This window comes from Glandiceps talaboti, chromosome 10 (assembly GCF_964340395.1).
Source record: "Glandiceps talaboti chromosome 10, keGlaTala1.1, whole genome shotgun sequence".
In the NCBI taxonomy this organism is placed as follows: domain Eukaryota; kingdom Metazoa; phylum Hemichordata; class Enteropneusta; family Spengelidae; genus Glandiceps; species Glandiceps talaboti.
The window spans coordinates 2,869,009-2,890,509 of record NC_135558.1 but is presented as its reverse complement, the minus strand read 5'-3'; the positions used below and the strand labels follow the sequence as shown (position 1 = coordinate 2,890,509).

The window sequence follows — 21,501 nt, the reverse complement described above, 5'->3', positions numbered from 1 at the left end:
ACACAGGTCACATACAGGTCACACACAGGTCATAAAAGTTACAATTTGATAGATCATGTCTGATATTACCTTTAGTCTTGTCACTACTTTCACCTGGTACTGTTGTAGTAAAGGCTGGGGCACCAGTAGATGGTTTGAAATTAAACGCCATTCCTAGAATAAACACAATAAAATGTCAACATCATTAAGTCAAACTCTGTTTTGTTGTGGTTGTATAAACATGTACACTGAGACACTTGGTACCAAAACTAAGAAAATATATTGTTCATTATCTATGTAGCTACTGTAGATGAAATTTGACATGAGATGCATCTTACCAGATGACCTTTGACATCATACCTTTATGACCTTTGACATGAGATACATCATAACTTTATGACGTTTGACATGAGATACATCATACCTGTAGATGACCTTTGACATGAGATACATCATACCTGTAGATGTCCTTTGACATGAGATACATCATACCTGTAGATGACCTTTGACATGAGATACATACCTGTAGATGACCTTTGACATGAGATACATCATACCTGTAGATGACCTTTGACATGAGATACATCTTACCTGTAGATGGCAATCCTGTTCCAAGGGATGAATTTGTCGTTGTTGTTCCTGCAAGTGAGGCTCCAAATGAAAATCCTGTAGCAGCTGATGTTCTGGTAGGCATTGCTGCTACTGTTGTTGCTGTGATGGATGCAACAGTTGTTGTTGTTGTTGTTAGCGATAGTGTCCCATTGGTAGAGGTATCCTATAGAATAGAATAGAAGTACAATGTTCACAGTATGTTGTGTTGATAGATATGTTAACTAGGGGTGATAAACAGAATATAACCTAGACATTCAATATTATGGTACATGCAGGGAACAGCAATGTAACACAGACATTCGATATTATGGTTACATGCAGGTAACAGCAATGTAACATAGACATTCAATATTATGGTTACATGCAGGTAACAGCAATGTAACATAGACATTCAATATTATGGTACATGCAGGTAACAGCAATGTAACATAGACATTCAATATCATGGTACATGCAGGTAACTGCAATGTCATTTTTGAAAACTGAATTCAGTAAATATGCTGCTCATGAAATGAAAGCATCAAGTATAACTGGTATATCTACATACTGAAACATAATTCAAACAACTGAAAGTCTCAAATTGTCAAAGATTCAGACTATGCAAACTATTACTTAGATAAAGTCAGAATATCAGTCTTTAGGTAAAGAGAAAGAAATGAACTTTGGTCAAGATCCGTTATATACTTACAGTGAAACTTGGGGTTGAAGTCGGTACAGTTTTAACATATGTTGAAGCAATATCAGCCAATACTTCAGACACAACTTTAGCAGTGTGTGGTGACACTTGGGAACTGAAATGTATCATTAACCATCTATCAATCATATTATATTTGTTACAAATCATTACAATGTATCATTACTTATCTGTCAATCATATTATATTTGTTAAAAATGATTAAGGACTAACCAGGTGGCTACACTCTCATTGACTAATTACATTCACTTAGTTATATGGAAAATGTGCATGTAATGTGGATCACAAAGGTGTTAAACACACTGAAACTCTTCTCATGTTTATAGACATACTGAGCTCTTTTAGTATGACAGTAAATTTTACATACGATAAGAAAAAAAAAATTGTCTACCTGTCAACTTCTGCTATTTTTGTATTGCCAGCAGTACTCTTGGTATCAATGTTTTTAATGTTTACGACAGGTGGTATCTTGTCCCTCTCATTCTCCTGGGGCTTAGCTTGACTAGCAGCTTGACGTACCAATGCCGCTTGGGCTGCAGCTTGTGTTGGTGACATGGCAGATGGATCAACTTTACCTACATCAGGTGTAATTCCCCATGCAACAGTACCAGTTCCAGTGGGAGTAAAACCAGAACTTGTAACTGCAGACTGTGATGTCATTGAAACAGTATTACTTGATGAACTTGCTATTGTAGTTTTCACCAACAAAGTCTTCTGTGCTTGAAGTGGTGCAGTGAAGGTAGGGTTTGGTACTTGGAAAGCAGCCTGACTGGTTGCCATGGCAGCCTGACTGGTTGTCATGGCAGCTTGACTGGTTGCCATAACAGACTGACTTGTTGCCATGACAGGAGTTTTCTGTGTCTGTGATGTAACGGTGGTTTTGAGAGTAGATAAAGTAGCCATATTCTTTTGAGATGGAGCCGTCAGGATTGAAAATTTCTGCGATATGGGTTGAGTGGTCTGCAGCTGTGATGCTGTGGCTTGAGGTTGTAGTTCTGTTACCGGTACTGCTGCTGCCTTCTGTGATTGTGATGCAGTAACAATGGGTTTCTGTATCATTGATGCTGTTGCAGTAGGCATTTTTTGTGCATTTGGTGTTGGTAAAATCTGTCGTTGTGGCTGCACTGCCACAAATGTAGAAGTCGTTGAGATGGGTCTACTGACTGCAGCTATAGTAGTTGTTGTTACTGTTGTAGCTTTAGGAATAGCAAATGCTGGTTTAGCTTGTTGTGTTGTTGGTGTAGACCAGAGAGACAAAGAAGACTTCTTATCTGCTTCAACAGGCTTGTCTCCTCTTGATATCTGTTTTGAAGCTTGTGGCGGGAAAGATGCTGTCTTCCATGTTGGTCCACTTCGTTCAGATTCATCCTCACTCATGTCTGGTGTTTGTGGGGTGAATTTCTGGGAGGGTGTGCCTCTGGTTCTCAAATAGTGAGGTGATATCATACTAAGAGATGCTGTTTATACAAAAACAAAATATAACTTTGTAATAACAAATCTATACCTTTAAGAATATACAGATAACTAATTGATTTGCTTAGTTTATTATCCAAATGTAGAGTGGGCTTTGGGCCAAATTTTCCTGAACAAAGTAACACCAAACGTTTACTATTTATAACTTTCAGATCACATTATTCATATACACATATTTGGAGGAGATCTAATACACACACTTTACAGTACATCTTATTTACAAATTTGTAGACAGCTAGCTTGGCAAATATCCTTCATCCAGGGGACTAAGACATATTTGATGTACTGTGTCAGAGTTGGATTAACATTTTGGTTAGAAAGACAGTTGTCTGTCTGGAAGCACTTTAGAACAAGTTGGTCCAGAATACGCCTAATAGATCCTTATGTCAACACTGAGAAGATATTAGTAATTCAGGTCTGCAGGATTCAAAGACTGGGTTTTAACAATTTTATGAAAAAAAAAACCATAAAATAATATAAAGATCTTGATATGATTGTATGATTACTAGTAGAATATATCAAATGGTCGGTAAAATTTGTTTTTATGGTGGTTGAGTGTTTTCAATCTGTGCTCCACACTTATGGAACAGTTTGCCAGCACAACTCAGGTCAGTTCAATCACTGGAAAATTTTAAAATCATTTCTTTTTAAGTCCTTTTTTAATTAAGTATAGTCAGTGCTACTGCTTTTACAATTTCTCCTTTTATTAATGTGTATTGTGAGTTTTTGAATCCAGAATTACTTTTGACCAGTGTTTGTATATGTTTTAACTGTCTTTTTTGTCCAATCAGTTTTTGAATCCAGAATTATTTTTGACCAGTGTTTGTATCTGTTTACATGTAGCTGTCTTTTTCCAATAAGTTTTTATTCAAGAATTATTTTTATCAGAGTTTGTATACTTTTAACTGTCTCTTTTTCCATTTTTTTTCTTATGGTCTGTGAAGCACATTGAGATTTTTTAAAAATGTAATGCACTATAGAAGAAATAAGATTTATGACTATTATTATTATTATTATTATATATCTGTATAGTTAGTGGTATACTCATTTGTACAAACTACTTTGGGTAAATGACTTCTCATTCCTCTAGACATGGTGAAGGATATCTTCAGATTCAAAGCTCTGATAGCCTTTAGACTAAATAGCAAGGTACTAGTAACAATAGCTCATACAAACCTGGTGCTGTGGATCGTTTTGGAGTCACTTGTCTTTTAGATAAAATAGATCTCAATTGTGCCTGTCGTTTGGCTGACACTGTAAACACAAAGAAAATGTATGGTTATAAACTAAGAATATGAAGGCTATCACGACCAATGTACATGAATGTTGTATGAAAGTATACAATGGAGAAACAAGATTGCTAATTTGGTGATAACAATAAGTGTACTATTTCACAATGCAACACATTACATGGGGGGGGGGGGGGTAAATGTTTCTCAACACATCTGTGTACACATCTGGGGTATATACAGTGCACTGTGGATAATCTATACAAGTGCAGGAAATTCAAACTGTCATACAGTTTCCACACTATTTTTCTTTCCACACAAATTACATATGGGATTTCTTGTTTTTGTATTAATTGTTTTTGAATGCCTAAAGATGGCAAATTTATAAACAAAAACAAACCAAAAAAACTTTGATATTATTTGTATTAATGGTGTTACAGAGCATAAAAACAATGGAAACAGAACAGTGTCCTGTTGGCCATGTTAGGATTGGGGTATTTTGAACTGAGGTATTAGTTGAGATTTACATACCTGGTGTCTGACCTTGTTTTGGCGGTGATTTCAACTGGGTATCTCTCAAACTGGCAGCTAAAGATGACAGTTCTGTATCTCTGATGTTATAAATGAAATAGAAAAGAGAAACTATAAAGTAAAGACAACTAGATATCCCAGTTATGTTTACGGAAAGATCAACTAATATATACTGATCACAGTCCATAATTACCCAAACTATAACACTCATGAAGCATAGGGTTCTGTTATTATTACATATGTTTATCTAATGCAGCATATTTCCATGTGTTCTGAATGATCCCACCCTCATTTGCATATCATTTGCATGCAGGTATGCAAAAATGTTTTCGGTAATGGACTGCAGCGCAAATACCACTCACTAGTGTGCAGGTGCACAGGTGCAAGTAATCTTTGGTATATAATTATGTAGTAATACATGGCATAGGAATCTATGCAAATTTAACCGCATTCTGTTACCATGTCATTCAATACCATAGTAAAAATACTGTCAATTCATTTCCTACATACAACTGCTGACATCATTTGTCCACGATCTGATGTCAGCAGTTGTATTTTATGACAAATTCTGAAGAAAAGGACTACTTTATTTGACACAAACCTTGGTCTGCTGCTACTAGTACTACTGGACCACACTGATGTGGTGTTGTAGATTTTGATCTTTTGTAACATCTCCTTCAGTTCTTCAAGTTTTTTACTTTCTTCAACCATTACGTTGTGATTGTTACTAATAACACGATAAATAGAATCATTCGGTGGAGACTGTAACTTCCTACTGGAACAAAGAATATAATACACATTTCAAAGGTGAAGGTTACCTTGTGAATTTGTGATATTTGATACAAAAAACTACGATTCTAAACGAGATTTGGGGTTGGGTACCCATGGTTACACAAAACACACAGCATAGGACAATTCAGCAAAAAAGTTCAAATCACAGACAACTTTCCAGACAGCCTAGCTGCGAGACTCCGTCAGGCTATTCCTGCTTACTTTTAAAGCAACCAAAGGTTGCCACTGAGGGCGCTAATTAACTTTGCCCTGACAGATGTACAGTACTTATCACTTTTCAGCTTTATTCAGCTACCCCCAAAACATAGATCCAAGGTTCTACTACAAGACTGTTTTTCAGACAGACTGAACACAACTAACTCCTGCTATTAGATTTATACCCAGAAGGTAAAATTTGCATATATGCCATGACAACAATGACCGTGGGTGAATGAGATCATTATTTTCTTTATATATGCAAATTTATTGAGCATATCAATTCATGTACATGTATAGTAATAATCAAAATTATTCACCAAAAACTTTCTAGACAGACTGACCAAAATGAACCTTCCGACTGATCACATAACATTTACTAACATGAAAGTAACAACTAAGATTATTTGCCGACTTTCAAGTGAAAAAACCTCACCTTCCACCACCACGTAGACGATGTCTGTAGTCATCCCATTGTGTGTCTAATACATCATTGACATCTCGTACCCCATTGTCCACATAGTGGTACAATTTACGGATTTCCTTTAATTGGTTGCTGCTTGCTGGATCCAATGCTCGTGAACTCAACAACTGACGATAATGTGGATCATTGTTACGTAAATCTCTTATCTTAGCCTCTTCAACCTGAGCTGCAGCATTCAAAGTCATACTCTTCAATTCTCTGATGTCTTCATTCTGTGCCTGCAATGATATCAAAGTAGCAATGTCATTTGTAACCAGTAGCAACCATATTTAAATTATAAACAGTTAGATTTATTTATCATCAACAATAAATGTCGTCATGAAAACTACTGATATCAGAATGTCATTGTTCTAAGTGTATGTTTAACATTCTTCTGTTTCAATTTTTACTTGAGAGATAAATGGATTATTACATGTACCAATCACATCTCCTCTATTTGTTGATATCTCAACACTGGGACCAAGACTGGGACCAAATTCACACCTAGTAACAGAAGGCGTTTCCTGACCAATGATAGTGGGACTGTGCATAGACCCTCCACCAACGGACTGTGCTACAACCAACTAATTTTGCTAACCAACTAACCTACACTAAATTCTAAAGCCACATATTACATTGTAAGACATTTGCAGTTTCCCCAGACTAGTATTGATGCCTGGAGTCATTACGCTTAGAAAAGTACAAACCTACAAATTGGCATGCTATGTCTAGTATAATCATTTTTCACTTGTGTCTGCCATTTATTATCTCTCAGCAGTCTGCACAAAGATTTGAATAAAGTTACTTCTCCTTACATATACACAGACAGTCAGTGATTTCTGCATGGACCTCTACCTACCTGTACACAGTCAGTGATTTCAAATCTACCTACCTGTACACAGTCAGTGATTTCAAATCTACCTACCTGTACACAGTCAGTGATTTCAAATCTACCTACCTGTACACAGTCAGTGATTTCAAATCTACCTACCTGTACACAGTCAGTGATTTCAAATCTACCTACCTGTACACAGTCAGTGATTTCAAATTTACCTACCTGTACACAGTCAGTGATTTCAGCATGGAATTCAGCTAAATCTTCTTTGCCTTTGAATAACAAACTCTTCTCAGCATCTGAACCAACAACATAATCACATTTCTTACTTTTCAAGTCATCCAATTCCTTCCGGAAACGTATCATCTACGATAAAAGAAAACATACCAGAACTAAATATTATGATCATAACTCCTTTTAGGGTACAATATCTGACATGGCAAAGTTTTCACACTCAAAAATGAAAGCTGGCTGTCTAATTTTGAAAATCTTCATGTATATCAAATCTTAAGATGAACAAATAAGTTTGGGATACATATGTTTTTTTCAAAGCAATTGACTGAAAATATTGCAGATGAGATATTGATCTGAAATCGTATAAATCATGATATTTTCCATCCCATTGGCCTGCAACTGATCCCCTAGACTGCAGTGTTCTCCCCACTACAGAGAAAGCACGGTGCAAATCCTGGGGAGAACACTGTCAGTCACTGTCACTGTTATGTAATTATGGGTGGAGCTCTGATCATGTATGTATGTATGTGTGTATGTATGTATGTGTGTATGTATGTATGTGTTGTACGTATTGTGATGTGTGTGTGTTTGTGTTGTGTTCTGTGTGTATGTACATACATACATTGCATTTATGTATGTATGTATGTATGTATGTATGTATGTATGTATGTATATATGTATGTGTGTATGTATGTATGTATGTATGTATGTATGTATGTATGTATGTATGTATGTATGTATGTATGTGTGTATGTGTGTGTGTGTGCGTGTGTGTGTGCATGCATGCGTGTGAGCGTGCAGATAGATGGATGGATGGATAAAACTTTATAAGTGTACTGTAATGTGTAACAAATTTATATTTCCATGTTTATCTTTACATACCTCATCAAATATAATAGCTGTAATACTGGTATCTAGTGTGGTAGATGGACCACCACTAGTAGGTGGTTTGGATGGTGGTGGTGGTCTGACCTGCTGTTGTGGTACATCGGTGCTTGCTTGTCCCCTATTACTCAAACCTGTATTTGAAGAGACAAAAACTTGCATTAAATCAGGGCAGGCTGTTAGTGATGACTTAAAGATCAGGGTTTCAATCCCAGGTTCTCAGTCACAATAGTGTTATCTTATCAGTGCAGTTATAAAGATCACATAAGGTCATTCTTTTGTTCTGGACCAACGATTTTCTGTAACTGCCCACAAATTGTTTTTCAATGTTTTTCTGTAACTCTGTCCATAAACTGTTTTTCAACGATTGTCTGTAACTCTGCCCACAAACAGTTTTTCAATGTTTTTCTGTAACTCTGTCCACAAACTGTTTTTCAATGTTTTTCTGTAACTCTGTCCACAAACTATTTTTCAACGTTTTTCTGTAACTTGCTCACAAACTGTTTTTCAACGTTTTTCTGTAACTGCCCACAAACTGTTTTTCAAGGTTTTTCTGTAACTCTGTCCACAAACTGTTTTTCAACGTTTTTCTGTAACTTTGCTCACAAACTGTTTTTCAATGTTTTTCTGTAACTCTGCCCACAAACTGTTTTTCATACGTAATTGTAATCTAATCCAAACATGGCCTTATAATGCCCAGACTTTTTTAAAAAAAAAACATTGCTGATAACTGTAAAGTGGGGCTCATCCTTTGGTAGTTTTGACTTGGTGGTTCACACAGTCTGTAACAGAGACCTATTTTTAGCAAGACTGAAGAACACTGGGTGAGTTGCATACAAGTTGTATATAAGAGTTGCAATATAATTACAATAGCTCATTTTGAGTTCCTGGATTAAGGGAACTTTGACAGGATGGGTAAGGATGTTAGTATTCAAAATAAAGTAGCTCCTCTTACATATTAAGAGTATGATTGTGCACACATGCACACACACACATACACATTTACACACACACACACACACACACACACACACACACACACACTCACAGACACACACTCAGACACACACACGCTCAGACACACACTCACACAGACACACACTCACAGACACAGACACACAGACACACACACTCACACACACACACACACACACACACACACACACACACACACACACACACAAACAAACAAACAAACAAACAAACTTTTTAAAGTATTTTTTTTTAACTGACTGACCAACCCAACAATTTTGAGGTGTTATAATGAGAAATGCATAATAAATAGGGTCTCCCTAATACCTGTAGGCAGCTGGTTTCCTGCTGGTTGTAGTCTTGACGTAGTGGTGGTAGTCACTGGTTTAGTTAGTGACTCCATAGGTTTAGTGGTACTTGGTAGAACTGTTGGTTTAGTGCTGGCTGTGGTCGATGTTCCAAATGTTACTGGTTTACTGGTTACTCCACTGCCAAGTATTACGCTTGGTTTGGCCACAGGCTTCATAGTTGATGTGTTTGTTTGTAATGGTTGTGCAGTAGTTGCTCCAACCAAAGTCAGAGATTTAGAAGTGGCGTCACTACTTTTCAAAGGTGCTTGTGGAGCTCCTGAAATAGAATTAGACTCAAGGCATTGTAAAACATACGAATAGTTCATGCTCATATCGTATGATAAATTTGTATCTCTCTCATCTTCACTGCATTTCCCTACTCTTCAGAGTTTAGTCTAAGAAGACAAAAGAACTCTGCAATGTTCTCTACATTACACAAAGATACTTTCTTGCTTCAGATGTGATGTACGGCTCTTTCTCTAAATGTGCACAGATAATTTCTAGTGTAAGATGTTAACATCTTTCAAAATCCTATGTAGAAACAATTATAGCATTAAGGCTTCTCTCTACCGGGGGTGGGGGGGGGGGTGGGGGGGGGGTTATTCATTTGTACACAAATGACTAAGAGTTGAGCTAAACAGAATTTACAAGAATAATTACATTTGACAGAAATGTTTTTTTGTTTTTTTTGTTTTTTTTGTTTTTTTAAATTCTAATTTTCACTGCCATTGTAGCTGCAAATACAATCGTTGTAGTCCTAAACTGTTAAAATAGTTTTGTTTTGTTTTGTTTTTTGTTTTAAAAAGTTGCATGTTTAGCACTCTACTACTGAGCCTACCTCTTACAATAGTTCAATGAGAGTGCTGACCAAGTAACAATTGTGACAATCTATGTTATACAAAAAACAACAACACTATTTACCTGCAGGGCTTTGCTGAGCAGTAGGTACAAATGACAATGGCATAGAATCTCTCTGTCCTTTAAACATACCTGTCTGGTCTTTTGCTGTTCCAAACATGCCAGTATTTGAAGTTGCAGCAACACTACCGAACAATCCTGCATTAGGTTTATCCTTCGACAAGCCAGGGAAGGCAGCTGTAGCAGCAAATCCTGGGGTCACACTGGATTGTGGTTTAAGGTCACCAAAGGTCAAAGTACCACTTGATGCAGTAGAGCTGCCAAACACAGCACCAGGTTGATCTTTTGGACCACTTGGCACAGTAGTATTGGTTTGGTCTTTCAGTGCACCTAGTGCTGTACCACTACCACTACCAGGACCACTAAATACAGCAGTACTACCAAACATAGGGACTGTGCTAGCTGAGTCTTTAGAAACAGCAGTAGTTGCAGAAAATGCTGAATTCCCTGGTACACTGAAAGAGAATGCCGATGGCTTGGACTGACCAAATGTATATAGTCCACCTGCTGGGTTAGCTGTAGTGGCTGCTTGAGATTGACCAAATGGTGAACCTACTGCCACTCCAGTCTTTGCTTGTGTTTCTGCTGACCCAGCCTGTGACAATGAACTTGAAGATGTCACACCTGCATTAGTAGATGGAAATGCTGGTATACTTTGACCTTGAGTTTTGGAAGCATCCATAGTAAACTTGACTGTACTGTTACCAGTAGTTGCAGCAGCTGATGATGTATCACTAGTTGATGGGGCAAAACTAAATGCCTGCATGGGTTTACTTGCGCCACTAGATTCTGGTTTGGGTAAAGATGATAAAAATCCCATCCCTGTAGTCGTTGTCGTGGTAGGCAGTGTTGGCTTGGGTGTTGCCTCACTGTCAAATCTATATAATAAAGAAAAATACAGACATAAGAAACTGAATGACTGATGTAATACACAAACTGTGGTACATTGTAAACCCTGTCACATTTAAAACATTGGTAAAATATTACTATGGAATTTGCCTCACACAAATTTATTGTTAGGGTAAAATTCAATAAGCGTTACAAACAATGGCTTGTGAACAGCACTCCTAGTGGCCAAACCAAGAAATCTTTTATCTTTCTTATGAACAGAATATAGCATATTGGAATTCTTTAATGAATAATATGAGACATGGTTTGGACAATGTGAATGAAACAAAGAGTAATGTAACTGTGAGATTGAATGGATTCTGGGTTCATAGTTACAAAAGGAAATTCCTACTCTGAGAAAAGATATTTCTGGGGAAGTGAATCCTAATATTCCGCCGACATCTCTTTGACATCATCTGGGGTTTACTACACTGGAAGCCCAATCTAGACTGGTATGCTGGCACTGATATCACAGCTGTTTCTCTCTCTCTTTCAAGACACATGACAATAGCCCATTGTTGTGCACCCCTGACCACATGACAATAGCCCATTGTTGTGCACCCCTGACCATGCTGGTGAGATGTCAGCCAAAATTTGGGATTCACTTCTAAGAAATTGTTTTACTCTGTGAATAGTATAAATGTTATTTACTTGCTGAGAAGGTTTCCTCTTGGTGTCGCAATGGGTCCAGATGTGTCTGAAGTTCTTACTGTACCAACAACTTGCGGTGTCACCTGTTCTATGGAGGGTGCAGGGGGTTGGCTCATAGAAATCATTCCTAAAAGTAAAGAAACACAAATTGTACACTGATCCAGTGATTCCACAGTATGGTTTTACATAATTTTGTTGTTACAGATAAACATGTGTAATAATAACAGAACGGTCAGAACCCCATGACACAAGTGCCAGTATGATTATTCATAGGTACTGTAAACCTAGATATTTTCACTACCAGAAAATTTGGTGATTTGACAGTTTTTAGCTAGTTTACAAAGACTAATTTTCACTAATTCCCAAGCTGGCACATAATGTTCATGTAAAAGAAGACATTTTAGTCACTACTTATTTTCACGTTTTGTTTTCCAGCGAAATAAGTGAAAATATGTCTTCAGCGAAAATGTCCACGTTCACAGTATCTGCACTCATGTGAAGTTTTCCAGTGCTCTTTCATTCACTACACTTATGAAAGTATGACCACAGAGAACACTGCAACCACCTGTGTACATATCCTGAGTACACCACACTTGAACTCATGTGTCATGGGGGTTCTGTTATATGTGTACATACCCTGAGTACACCACACTTGAACTCATGTGCCATGGGGGTTCTGTCATATTAAACATTTTAACTATCTACATAATGTGAGGCTGTACATGTTCAAACAGAAATACCCAAGTCGTTCTATGTCATAGCAGTATCTGCATCATTGGTTCTGTTGTGCTCAAACTATGAGTCAAAACATTCAGATTCACCATATGTTCTCCCCTTCTCCACAAGTATCATTAGTTACTCCAACATTTTTTCATTCAGCTGCGGGAAAAACTTGTCACATAAGGGGTTTTGTCACAATGAGTCTGTAACTCACATTGACAAGGCCCCTTAACTTATGGAGTATTTCCTCAGAAAATAGAAACATAATATAGGGTAATACATCTACATGTCTAAAAAAGCACAAAGATTGCATTAAACATCTTAGCCTTACAAGAAAAGAAATGCAAATGTCACTGACACCGACATATAAAACTAAAACCAATCTCACCTGTTGGTTGTCTTTCACCAACACTTGATAGTTGTTCTACTGGTCTGGTCAATGGTACAATATCAGGTCTTCTGTTAACCATATAATATGGACATAGCAAACCTTCAGTTGACAATGCCATGAATAGTGGTACGGGTGGTAGACTCTGTTGATCAACTGTGGGGGGAAAAGATGGGTCTTACTACCAAACCAGGGTGACTATAGAGTTTCAATTAGGCTGCATGTTTTCTAAATCTCACACGTTTTTTGCTACAAATTATACAAAACAAAATACAGACAATGACAGTATGCAGGCATATAAAATGATACATTATATCTCATAGTGAAGACAAAATCAACATCACTGTCAGATGAAACACTTCGAAGATTCAAACACAGAACTGTTATTTGTGTTCACTGTGAGATAAATCACAACATCTCACGTCTGTACATGCTATCAGTACCTGTATCTTGTTCACATAATTTGTAGCAAACAATGTTGTGTAAGATGTAAAATACACTATGTGGCCCAAGTGAAATGCTATACTCTCTGTAGTTTGGTTGTAACTTAAGACACAACATTCAAACATTGGAATTTGTGATTAAATCATTGACTCTAGTATCGTACAAACTACACAAAGACAGTCAACTCACCAACTTGTATTGGAATTTGTGATGTTAAATCAAGAGCAATACCCATAGGAAATGTATCCAGACTATCACGTAGGGGCATTTCAACTCGTCCTGAATCATCTAGATTCCATCGTTCCCAACCACCAGACTCTTTCTTTCCAAGTACAACACATTCAAGAGCATTGCTTTGAGCTGTCACAACCAGATTCCTAGAGAGAAGGACCAAACACCAGTCATTACATGTAATTTGTTGCCTTGTAGCTAACATAAGATTCAGTATATGTAAATCAAATAGATTAGTAATACACGATATTCCAGTCCTTAATTCTATATTTCTCATCATAACATCATACAAATTATGGATCGGTCGGTCAGTCAGTCATTTAAAAATAAAACAAAACTAAGTGATATTATAACCCATTGTTTTCATACAGCCTTCAGTGATTGGCTTAAATCAAGTCACATGGTATGGACTAGTGACCAAATTTGCATAGAGCATGCACTAGTCCTATGCTAGTTTCCTTAGGGGATTAGTCTTGTAGCAAGTCTTTTCAGTGATGTGCTTTGACTATGGAAAGGATATGTGTCTGAGAATATGATGCGTTATAAAACACTTATTGCCTTGTCGTATTCGGGCACTAGTAGAAGTCATATTACCCCTTATGTTGTTATTTAATTACTATTCCCCTTGAAATTCAGCCTAAGGAAATAGTTGCTGCATAACAGCCCTTGGGGTAATATAGATATCTACTAGGGTCCTCATAGCCAGGCAATAAGTGTATATTATACTTACCAGCTGTGCAAAGAGATAAAGTAAGTGAAGCTGTAGTTGCAGTTGTACTTACCAGCTGGGTAGATGGATGAAATAATAAAATGGATCCCTATCTTCACCACTGCCAAAACATACATCTTCAAGATTTACAAATGTTGTAGGTCCACTTTTCTATAATAACAATACATAGTGCCATTACTCCATAAATTTGAATTCAACAATTCTTTTAAGTTTCTAAATATAAATTGTTACCACCTCTAGATTTGCTTAATGTTGTAACACAAAATAACGTCTTTCAGCAAATTCTTTTCATCAACACTATTGAGTAGTTGCTGATATTATACCACATCGTTTTCATACAGTCTTCAGTGATTGGCTTAAATCGTGTCGCATGGTATGGACTAGTGACCAATTTGCATAAAGCATGCACTAGTCGTATGCCAGTTTCCTTAGGGCACAAATCTTGTAGCAAGTGTCTTTTCAGTAACATGCTTTGACCATGGAAAGAATAAATGTCTTTGAATATGATGTGTACACTACACTAACACTCACAAGCCAAGGGTTTCTGTTATAACATGTATATATACTTACTGAGCTGTTAACCTCAACAACATTAGGTTGTTCACTGGATTCAATGGCACTATAGGCAGCTAGAAATGCATACGTTGACAGCCATAACACACTGATCACTGGTGAAAAACAAAAGTGTTTTATTTGCAATAAGTTCTTGTTGCCAAAGAAATATCTCATGAAAGATATCTTCAGGGCATAGATTGTCAAAATATTAATCTTACATTATCTTGCAAATTTCACAATGTTTCTTCTCTCAGCAATATAAGCTTTACCTGCCCAGAAGATATCTTGATATCTAATTAAAATGTGTTAACTTTGTGTTTTTAAAAGAGCATGTTAGTAGTGATTCGGCAAGTTTTGATAATTTAAGGTCACAAAGTGAGAGCTAAAGTTTTCATCATGGCCACTGATGTATGAAGCCATAAATAAAATGTGTGTGTGAAGGAACTTTGTGTACATTGAGGCATGTAGCATTACTTACCTTGTATGTTGAGTTCTTTATCAAATATATCAGGTGCCTGTATTTCTTTCTTCATCTGAAGTGTTTTATCATATTGTACAAGTTTACCGGTCAAAGTACCACAAACAATTTGTTTACCTTTAGGACTCCAACAAACTGAAAAGACAACAAGTAAACAACACATGGATAAATATTGGTTTGACTTGTTTTCAACTTCAGAATGAGATGTAAGGGAGGATGTCAAGTTAGTTGGGGGCGCGAACTGTACGCTGACCCTGGCACAGGCTCTTACTATTTCGTATCAGTATCCAATTGTTGTCGAGTTTTTCTTCCCAGTTTTTCGTAATGATGTACATGAATATGTGTAGAAGAGGTCTTGTGATTTTTGGAATTGTGTGTCTTGTCCTAAGTTTAATCTCACCAACCTTCGGAAAGGACTCAGAAGCGAGCTACAAACATCATGGCAGCCCTATTGTCTACACCCGTGAGATGCTTCTCAGTCTACGGCATACTGGAAAACACGCCGTAGTGGACGTGGAAGTGAACGAGTTTAATGCCACTTTGCGGAAAAGATCAGGTACCAGTAAAAAACGGGGCTCTAGAGGCGGTGTAAAGAACAGGATAAAGAGAAGAGGGTGTCGACTTCCCTTACCGGCGATAACTTTCTCAAATATTAGATCATTGCATAATAAGATGGACGAACTTTCTGCCCAGGTGAAATATGACGGGGATTATCGAAGGAGTAGCTTGTTGTGTTTTACTGAAACATGGTTAAAAGAAGATTCACCTGACATAGATCTTGAGGGGTTTACTTGTATTCGCCATGATAGAGACAAGGAAAAAACTGGAAAAAGCATAGGTGGAGGACTTTGTATTTTTGTTAATGACAACTGGTCAAACAACTACACTATTCGCGAAACTGTGAGTACAAAAGATCTTGAAATCCTAACAGTTTCATTCAGACCCTACTATTTGCCCCGGGAATTCGGACAGGTGACGGTAATACTTGTGTATGTACCTGGTCCAGACAATACAGCAGCAGCCGAGCGCATAGCGCAGAGTTATAATGCAGCTGTTAATCGATCAGTCGACCAACCCGTCTTCATTCTCGGCGACTTTAACATGTGTGACATCAGTAGTCAACTGCCTAATTTGCAGCAATATGTAACATGTTCAACACGTCTGAATCGCACCCTGGACAAGTGCTACGGTAACATCAGTGATGCCTTTTCTGTCAGAAGTGCGCACCCACTTGGTCGGTCTGATCATGACGTCATCCATCTTCTTCCAAAATACAGGCAGAAATTGAAGACTTCAAGACCAAAGACAAAGGTTATAAAACATTGGACATCTGATAGTGTAGAAATACTGCAAGCATGTTTTGAGTGTACGGACTGGTCAATGTTTTTCGACAGTTGTTCAGATAAAGAAGAACTAAGTGATACCATAATTTCATACATTAAATTTTGCGAAGATTCTTTCATTGGAACAAAAACTATACAGGTGTTTGCAAATACCAAACCATGGGTACGTAAAGATCTGCGTAGTCAATTGGCAGAAATTAGGAAAGCGTTTAAACAGAGTGATACGATTAAGGTCAGAGAACAACGTAAAGTGTTTAGAAGTATGGTTAAGCAAGCTAAAATTGATTACAAGAATAAGGTTGAAGACAATCTCAGTAAAGGTAAAGCAAAAGATGCCTGGAAAGGCCTTAATACGATTATGGGTAAGAATCAGAAGACGAAGGGAATAAGTACTGATGACCCCCTAGGTTTTGCAAATGAATTGAATCAATTTTATGCCAGATTTGATATACATGATTTTAGGAGTGAATGTGATACTATTTGTCAATCTCTTACTCCATCGCCAGTCACTATCGAAGAGAGAGAAGTTGCTTCTTGCTTTTTAAAACTTGATCCTTCCAAAGCCTCTGGCCCAGATGGCCTGAAGGGTAAAGTTTTAAAAACATGTGCTTTGCAGTTGAGTGGAGTGTTAACTCGTCTATTTCAACTACTTTTAAACACTTGTTTCGTACCCAGATTATGGAAAATATTTAACATAATCCCTGTCCCTAAAAAACCAAATCCGAATCAATTGAATGATTACAGACCAGTTTCACTGACATCAATCCTTGCCAAATGTATGGAAAGGCTAGTTAGTAATCAGCTAAAAACGGCTGTGGCCGATCGCTTGGACCCTTTACAATTTGCTTACAAGCCCAAAAGAGGGGTAGAGGATGCTAGTGTGACTCTTATAAATCTAATTGCCAGTCATCTCGATGACGCCTCAAACTACACTCGAATTCTATTCATGGATTTTTCTTCTGCCTTTAACACAATCCAACCCCATCTGTTGATTAAAAGGCTAATACACTTACAGGTCAATCATACAATCGTGCTTTGGATTAGGCAGTTTCTAAGCGATCGACCACAGCGTGTCCTTGTAAACGGGCATATGTCTAGTGAACTAACGTTAAATACGGGTGCTCCACAGGGATGTGTCCTGTCACCCATGCTGTTTTCAATTTATACAAACGAAGTCAGTATTTCGAATACATTGTTAACTTTAATCAAATTTGCCGATGACATGGCGTTAGTTGCGAGACTGAAAGATGAAGATTCCTTGTCAAACTACTTCCTTGAAATAAGTCATCTTTGCTCTTGGTTCAAAGATAATTTTCTTACGTTGAATATTGCAAAGACAAAAGAATTAGTTCTTGATAATCGTAGAAAGTCAGATACAATCGTACCCATTAATATTGACGGTCAAAATGTGGAAATAGTGTCATCGTTCAAGTATTTGGGTTCTCATTTAGATCAGGACCTCAATTTCAGGATAAACACCGATAGTATATACAAAAAGGCTCATCAACGCCTTTTTCTTTTGAGGAAACTCAAGAGCTTCGATGTTAGCACACATATTCTAGTTTCTGTTTATCGCTGCTGTATTGAGAGTGTTTTGACATTTAATATTGTCTCTTGGTTTGGTCACCTTTCCGTTAGAGATAAGACAAGACTTTCGAGAATTGTGAATATGTGTAGCAGACTTGTCGGGGTAAGGTTCACTGAGCTTGGAGATCTGTACAAACAGGCTCTCCGTAGGAAAGGTCTGTCAATTCTAAAAGACCCATCCCACCCATTATATGACAGATTTCAGTATCTGCCTTCAGGTCGCCGGTTGCTGGTGCCTAGGGCAAAGAAAAATATATTTAAGAAGTCGTTTGTTCCATCTGCTGTCGCTGTTTTAAACGCAAATATGCCGAAATCACTGACAAGGAGCAGGGCTCCAACACCTGTCAGTCGAGACTTTTAGTCAGTCTTGGACAGTTTATATTCAATTTGTGTGTGTTCCGTCTTTTTACTCTGCTGTTTCTGTAAGTTGTTTTTGTCGTTATTGTCATTGTAGCCTGGTGCCGAAGGCAAATTTCCATTGTATTGGATAATAAAGTATATATATTATTATAGTAAAATATCAAGATATAGAAATATGTACATGTGGAATGTTTCTCATGATTTCTATAAGTATTGTGTATTAAATTTGTGCAAGAGGCAAAAGTGCCAATTGCACTGTATCACAACTGACTGCACATATTCTGGTTGCCAAAGTTAAGTTCCAGCCATTTTACAGGTAATCGTCTCAAGAGGGCGCCCCATATTTGGCAGAGTGACAGCTGAAGTTTTCATAATGGCCACTGATCGTATGGCAATGCATGAAACCATAATTAACATGTGAAGGAACTTTGTGTGTATTTAAAAAAGGCATGTTAGTAGTGGTTCGGCATGTTTTAATAATTAAAGGTCACAAATAAACTGTACAATGGGGAAAATACAGAAAATGAGTGGTAACTTTGTGTCTGCTGTTTTTATGCTACTGTAATATTCAACCAACTTGGCCATCACTTCTGGCCCCAAAACAACTTGCAAAACTGTTCCTTGTGGTCAAGAAAAGAAATCTTTTATCTTTCCTATAACGAATTTGTCCAAAATATGACGTATTAGATGTAGTTTGATATCCAAATGATGTACCAATAGCACTGTTTATGCAAACTAAATTGACACAGTTGTATACTCACTTGCATTGACAGCACAATCACTGTTTAACTGATGTAACATCTTAACAGTATTTGTCACTTCCCATAATGACAACGTAGAGTTGGTAAAACAAATGGCAAACATAGAAGATGTGGGGTCTGGATTCCATGATAAATCACGTAGAGTATCCTGACAACCATTCAGTAGCTGGACACTTGAAAAGGGTTTCCATGCTTTGCCCTGAGTATAGAAATGACACCAAAAATAAAAATGAGATGATCTCAACGAAAGTGAAGTGAAAATAATTTTTAAAAAGCTATGACTAGCTGTTGCCCTATTAACAGCATATCAGCATGTCATGTAAGTTAAATGACACTGTAGATCACGAAGACATGTACGGATTAAAATATTTCCTTATTTGTACCAAACCATTTTTACCCACCCCCTCCCCACCCCCAGAGTTCTTCCCAGGATATTGGTTTTGCATAGTGATCAGCATATTATATTATGCATGTCTTCAACACTGGAACAAACTCTGACATGTTTATTTTAACACATAAACACATGTACATTGAATATCAGCCATTTCTCTTCATGTGAAAGTATTATTATGATTTTGTCATTCAAAGATTATTAAAGCTCAAGGAGGGTAGAACACTTTTGAAGCATGACAGAAACCTGCCACGCATGGCAACCTACATGTAGATGGCAAGGATGATGTTTGCACCATGGTTTCTCTATAGTGGGGAAAACACTGCACCCCCCCCCCCATCCTATCCCCACTCCCATCCCTCCTCTGAATAATCAACTGATTTGTATTTCATAAATCTGTTGTTATACTGTGTCTCTTTAAATACAAATGGAAAATTATAGGCTAGAGGTCATAGGGCAGAGGTCACACAGCAATATAGTACATAGCACTCTCATGGTTAACAAATGTTGAAAGTCAATCCAGTCAACCCAGCTGTATTAATTGGGGACCTGGTAAAATAGAGGACATCTTTAATCCTACACACCTCACTGGTTGTAGGGATTGTATGCTATTGTATTCAGAAACTTGACAAAGTATAAAGGGTCACTGCAAGTCTACATCGAGGGTACTAATACTAGGGAACTGGCAAACCCGCCATGTTGAATGTTGCATCATGGGAACTATGATAATAAATACTAAAGAATTAGTATTGTAAACAATGTTGATACATTGTTTGTAACTCCAGATTAGGTATTACAATAACCACAGATAATCCGATAGTTCTTTGCATCTGAGCATGCTCAGTCTGGATTGCAAGTTTCCTATTGTAAAGCACTACAAGTGGGAAAGCGCAAGATCAAAATTCACAGACTTACTGTAATAGCTAGGCTTCTGACATCATAAAACAATGCCTTGGTACCAGTGATGTCTTTGTAACACACTGATAGAGTCACCTGATCTGATGACAAAGCTACATGACATGGCATTGATGGCAAATTAACTTTCTGTATACTGGATATGCTGTCAACTGAAAGGAAAAGGACAAGATGAGCCAAATCTATCCAGCTAACATTTATTTATCTAATAAGCCAATATTCCAACTGTTTGAAAGTAAATTTAAAGAGAACAATAAAAAGCAAATAAAAACAGAAGATAACGTGCACAAAATATATTATCAATGAGTAAACAAGAAAGTACAAAAACAGGACGTAAAAAACACTACGGGTAACAGATAACCGGAAGAATGTGCCTTGCATTGGGTCAAATTTGTTTGAAAATCAAAGTAGCTCAAATCACTTCAAACTTTGCCATATGAATGTTTTTTCAACAAAGTTTTGGGGTCCACCATCTTGTTTTCAAAGAAATTGAGAATCTGTTATTTTCCTGTAGAGTTTACACAGTATATATACAGTATTTGGTGGCCATTTTGATGTACAATATATTATATTGCAGATCATTTAGTTCACTACTTCAAAAAGTGCAGAGATGCCACATTTTTCTTCAAGCTTTTTCACTAAAAGTGGATTGCATTTTCCTGAACAAAATAACAGCAAAAGTTCAAGACCTGTATTACTTATCAGGGAAATTTTAATCAAAAATAGTTGACTAGGGATGGCTTCGAACCCAGTGTGCAGTGGTAAGAGGCACCTGAGCTAACTGCTGGGCCACCAACAACCCCATATATAATCTGATATTTGTTGTTTACCTGTTGCATTGGAGCCTTTCTCTCCATCAAGTCTGCTCAATTCTGCTGTCTGGACAACCTTGAGTCC

The 21,501-nt window shown here is 37.3% G+C and overlaps 1 protein-coding gene across 2 annotated transcripts in view; it reads right to left on the bottom strand.

Moving 5' to 3' along the window:
- Nucleotides 1–21,501, bottom strand: part of LOC144440971 (uncharacterized) — a 55,140-nt gene that overhangs the window by 9,684 nt on the left and 23,955 nt on the right. For both annotated transcript variants that reach the window (XM_078130449.1, XM_078130448.1), the window contains exons 3-23: nt 21,435–21,500; nt 20,605–20,756; nt 19,299–19,497; nt 15,248–15,382; nt 14,785–14,882; nt 14,267–14,364; nt 13,443–13,630; nt 12,810–12,965; nt 11,702–11,828; nt 10,235–11,040; nt 9,222–9,521; nt 7,920–8,056; nt 7,026–7,169; nt 5,942–6,207; nt 5,120–5,293; nt 4,519–4,598; nt 3,935–4,012; nt 1,677–2,742; nt 1,280–1,382; nt 571–754; nt 70–153 (exon numbers count right to left, since the gene is read on the bottom strand). In XM_078130449.1, coding sequence (XP_077986575.1) covers nt 70–153; nt 571–754; nt 1,280–1,382; nt 1,677–2,742; nt 3,935–4,012; nt 4,519–4,598; nt 5,120–5,293; nt 5,942–6,207; nt 7,026–7,169; nt 7,920–8,056; nt 9,222–9,521; nt 10,235–11,040; nt 11,702–11,828; nt 12,810–12,965; nt 13,443–13,630; nt 14,267–14,364; nt 14,785–14,882; nt 15,248–15,382; nt 19,299–19,497; nt 20,605–20,756; nt 21,435–21,500 — 4,641 coding nt within the window. The remainder of the gene's footprint in view (nt 1–69; nt 154–570; nt 755–1,279; nt 1,383–1,676; nt 2,743–3,934; nt 4,013–4,518; nt 4,599–5,119; nt 5,294–5,941; nt 6,208–7,025; nt 7,170–7,919; nt 8,057–9,221; nt 9,522–10,234; nt 11,041–11,701; nt 11,829–12,809; nt 12,966–13,442; nt 13,631–14,266; nt 14,365–14,784; nt 14,883–15,247; nt 15,383–19,298; nt 19,498–20,604; nt 20,757–21,434; nt 21,501) is intronic.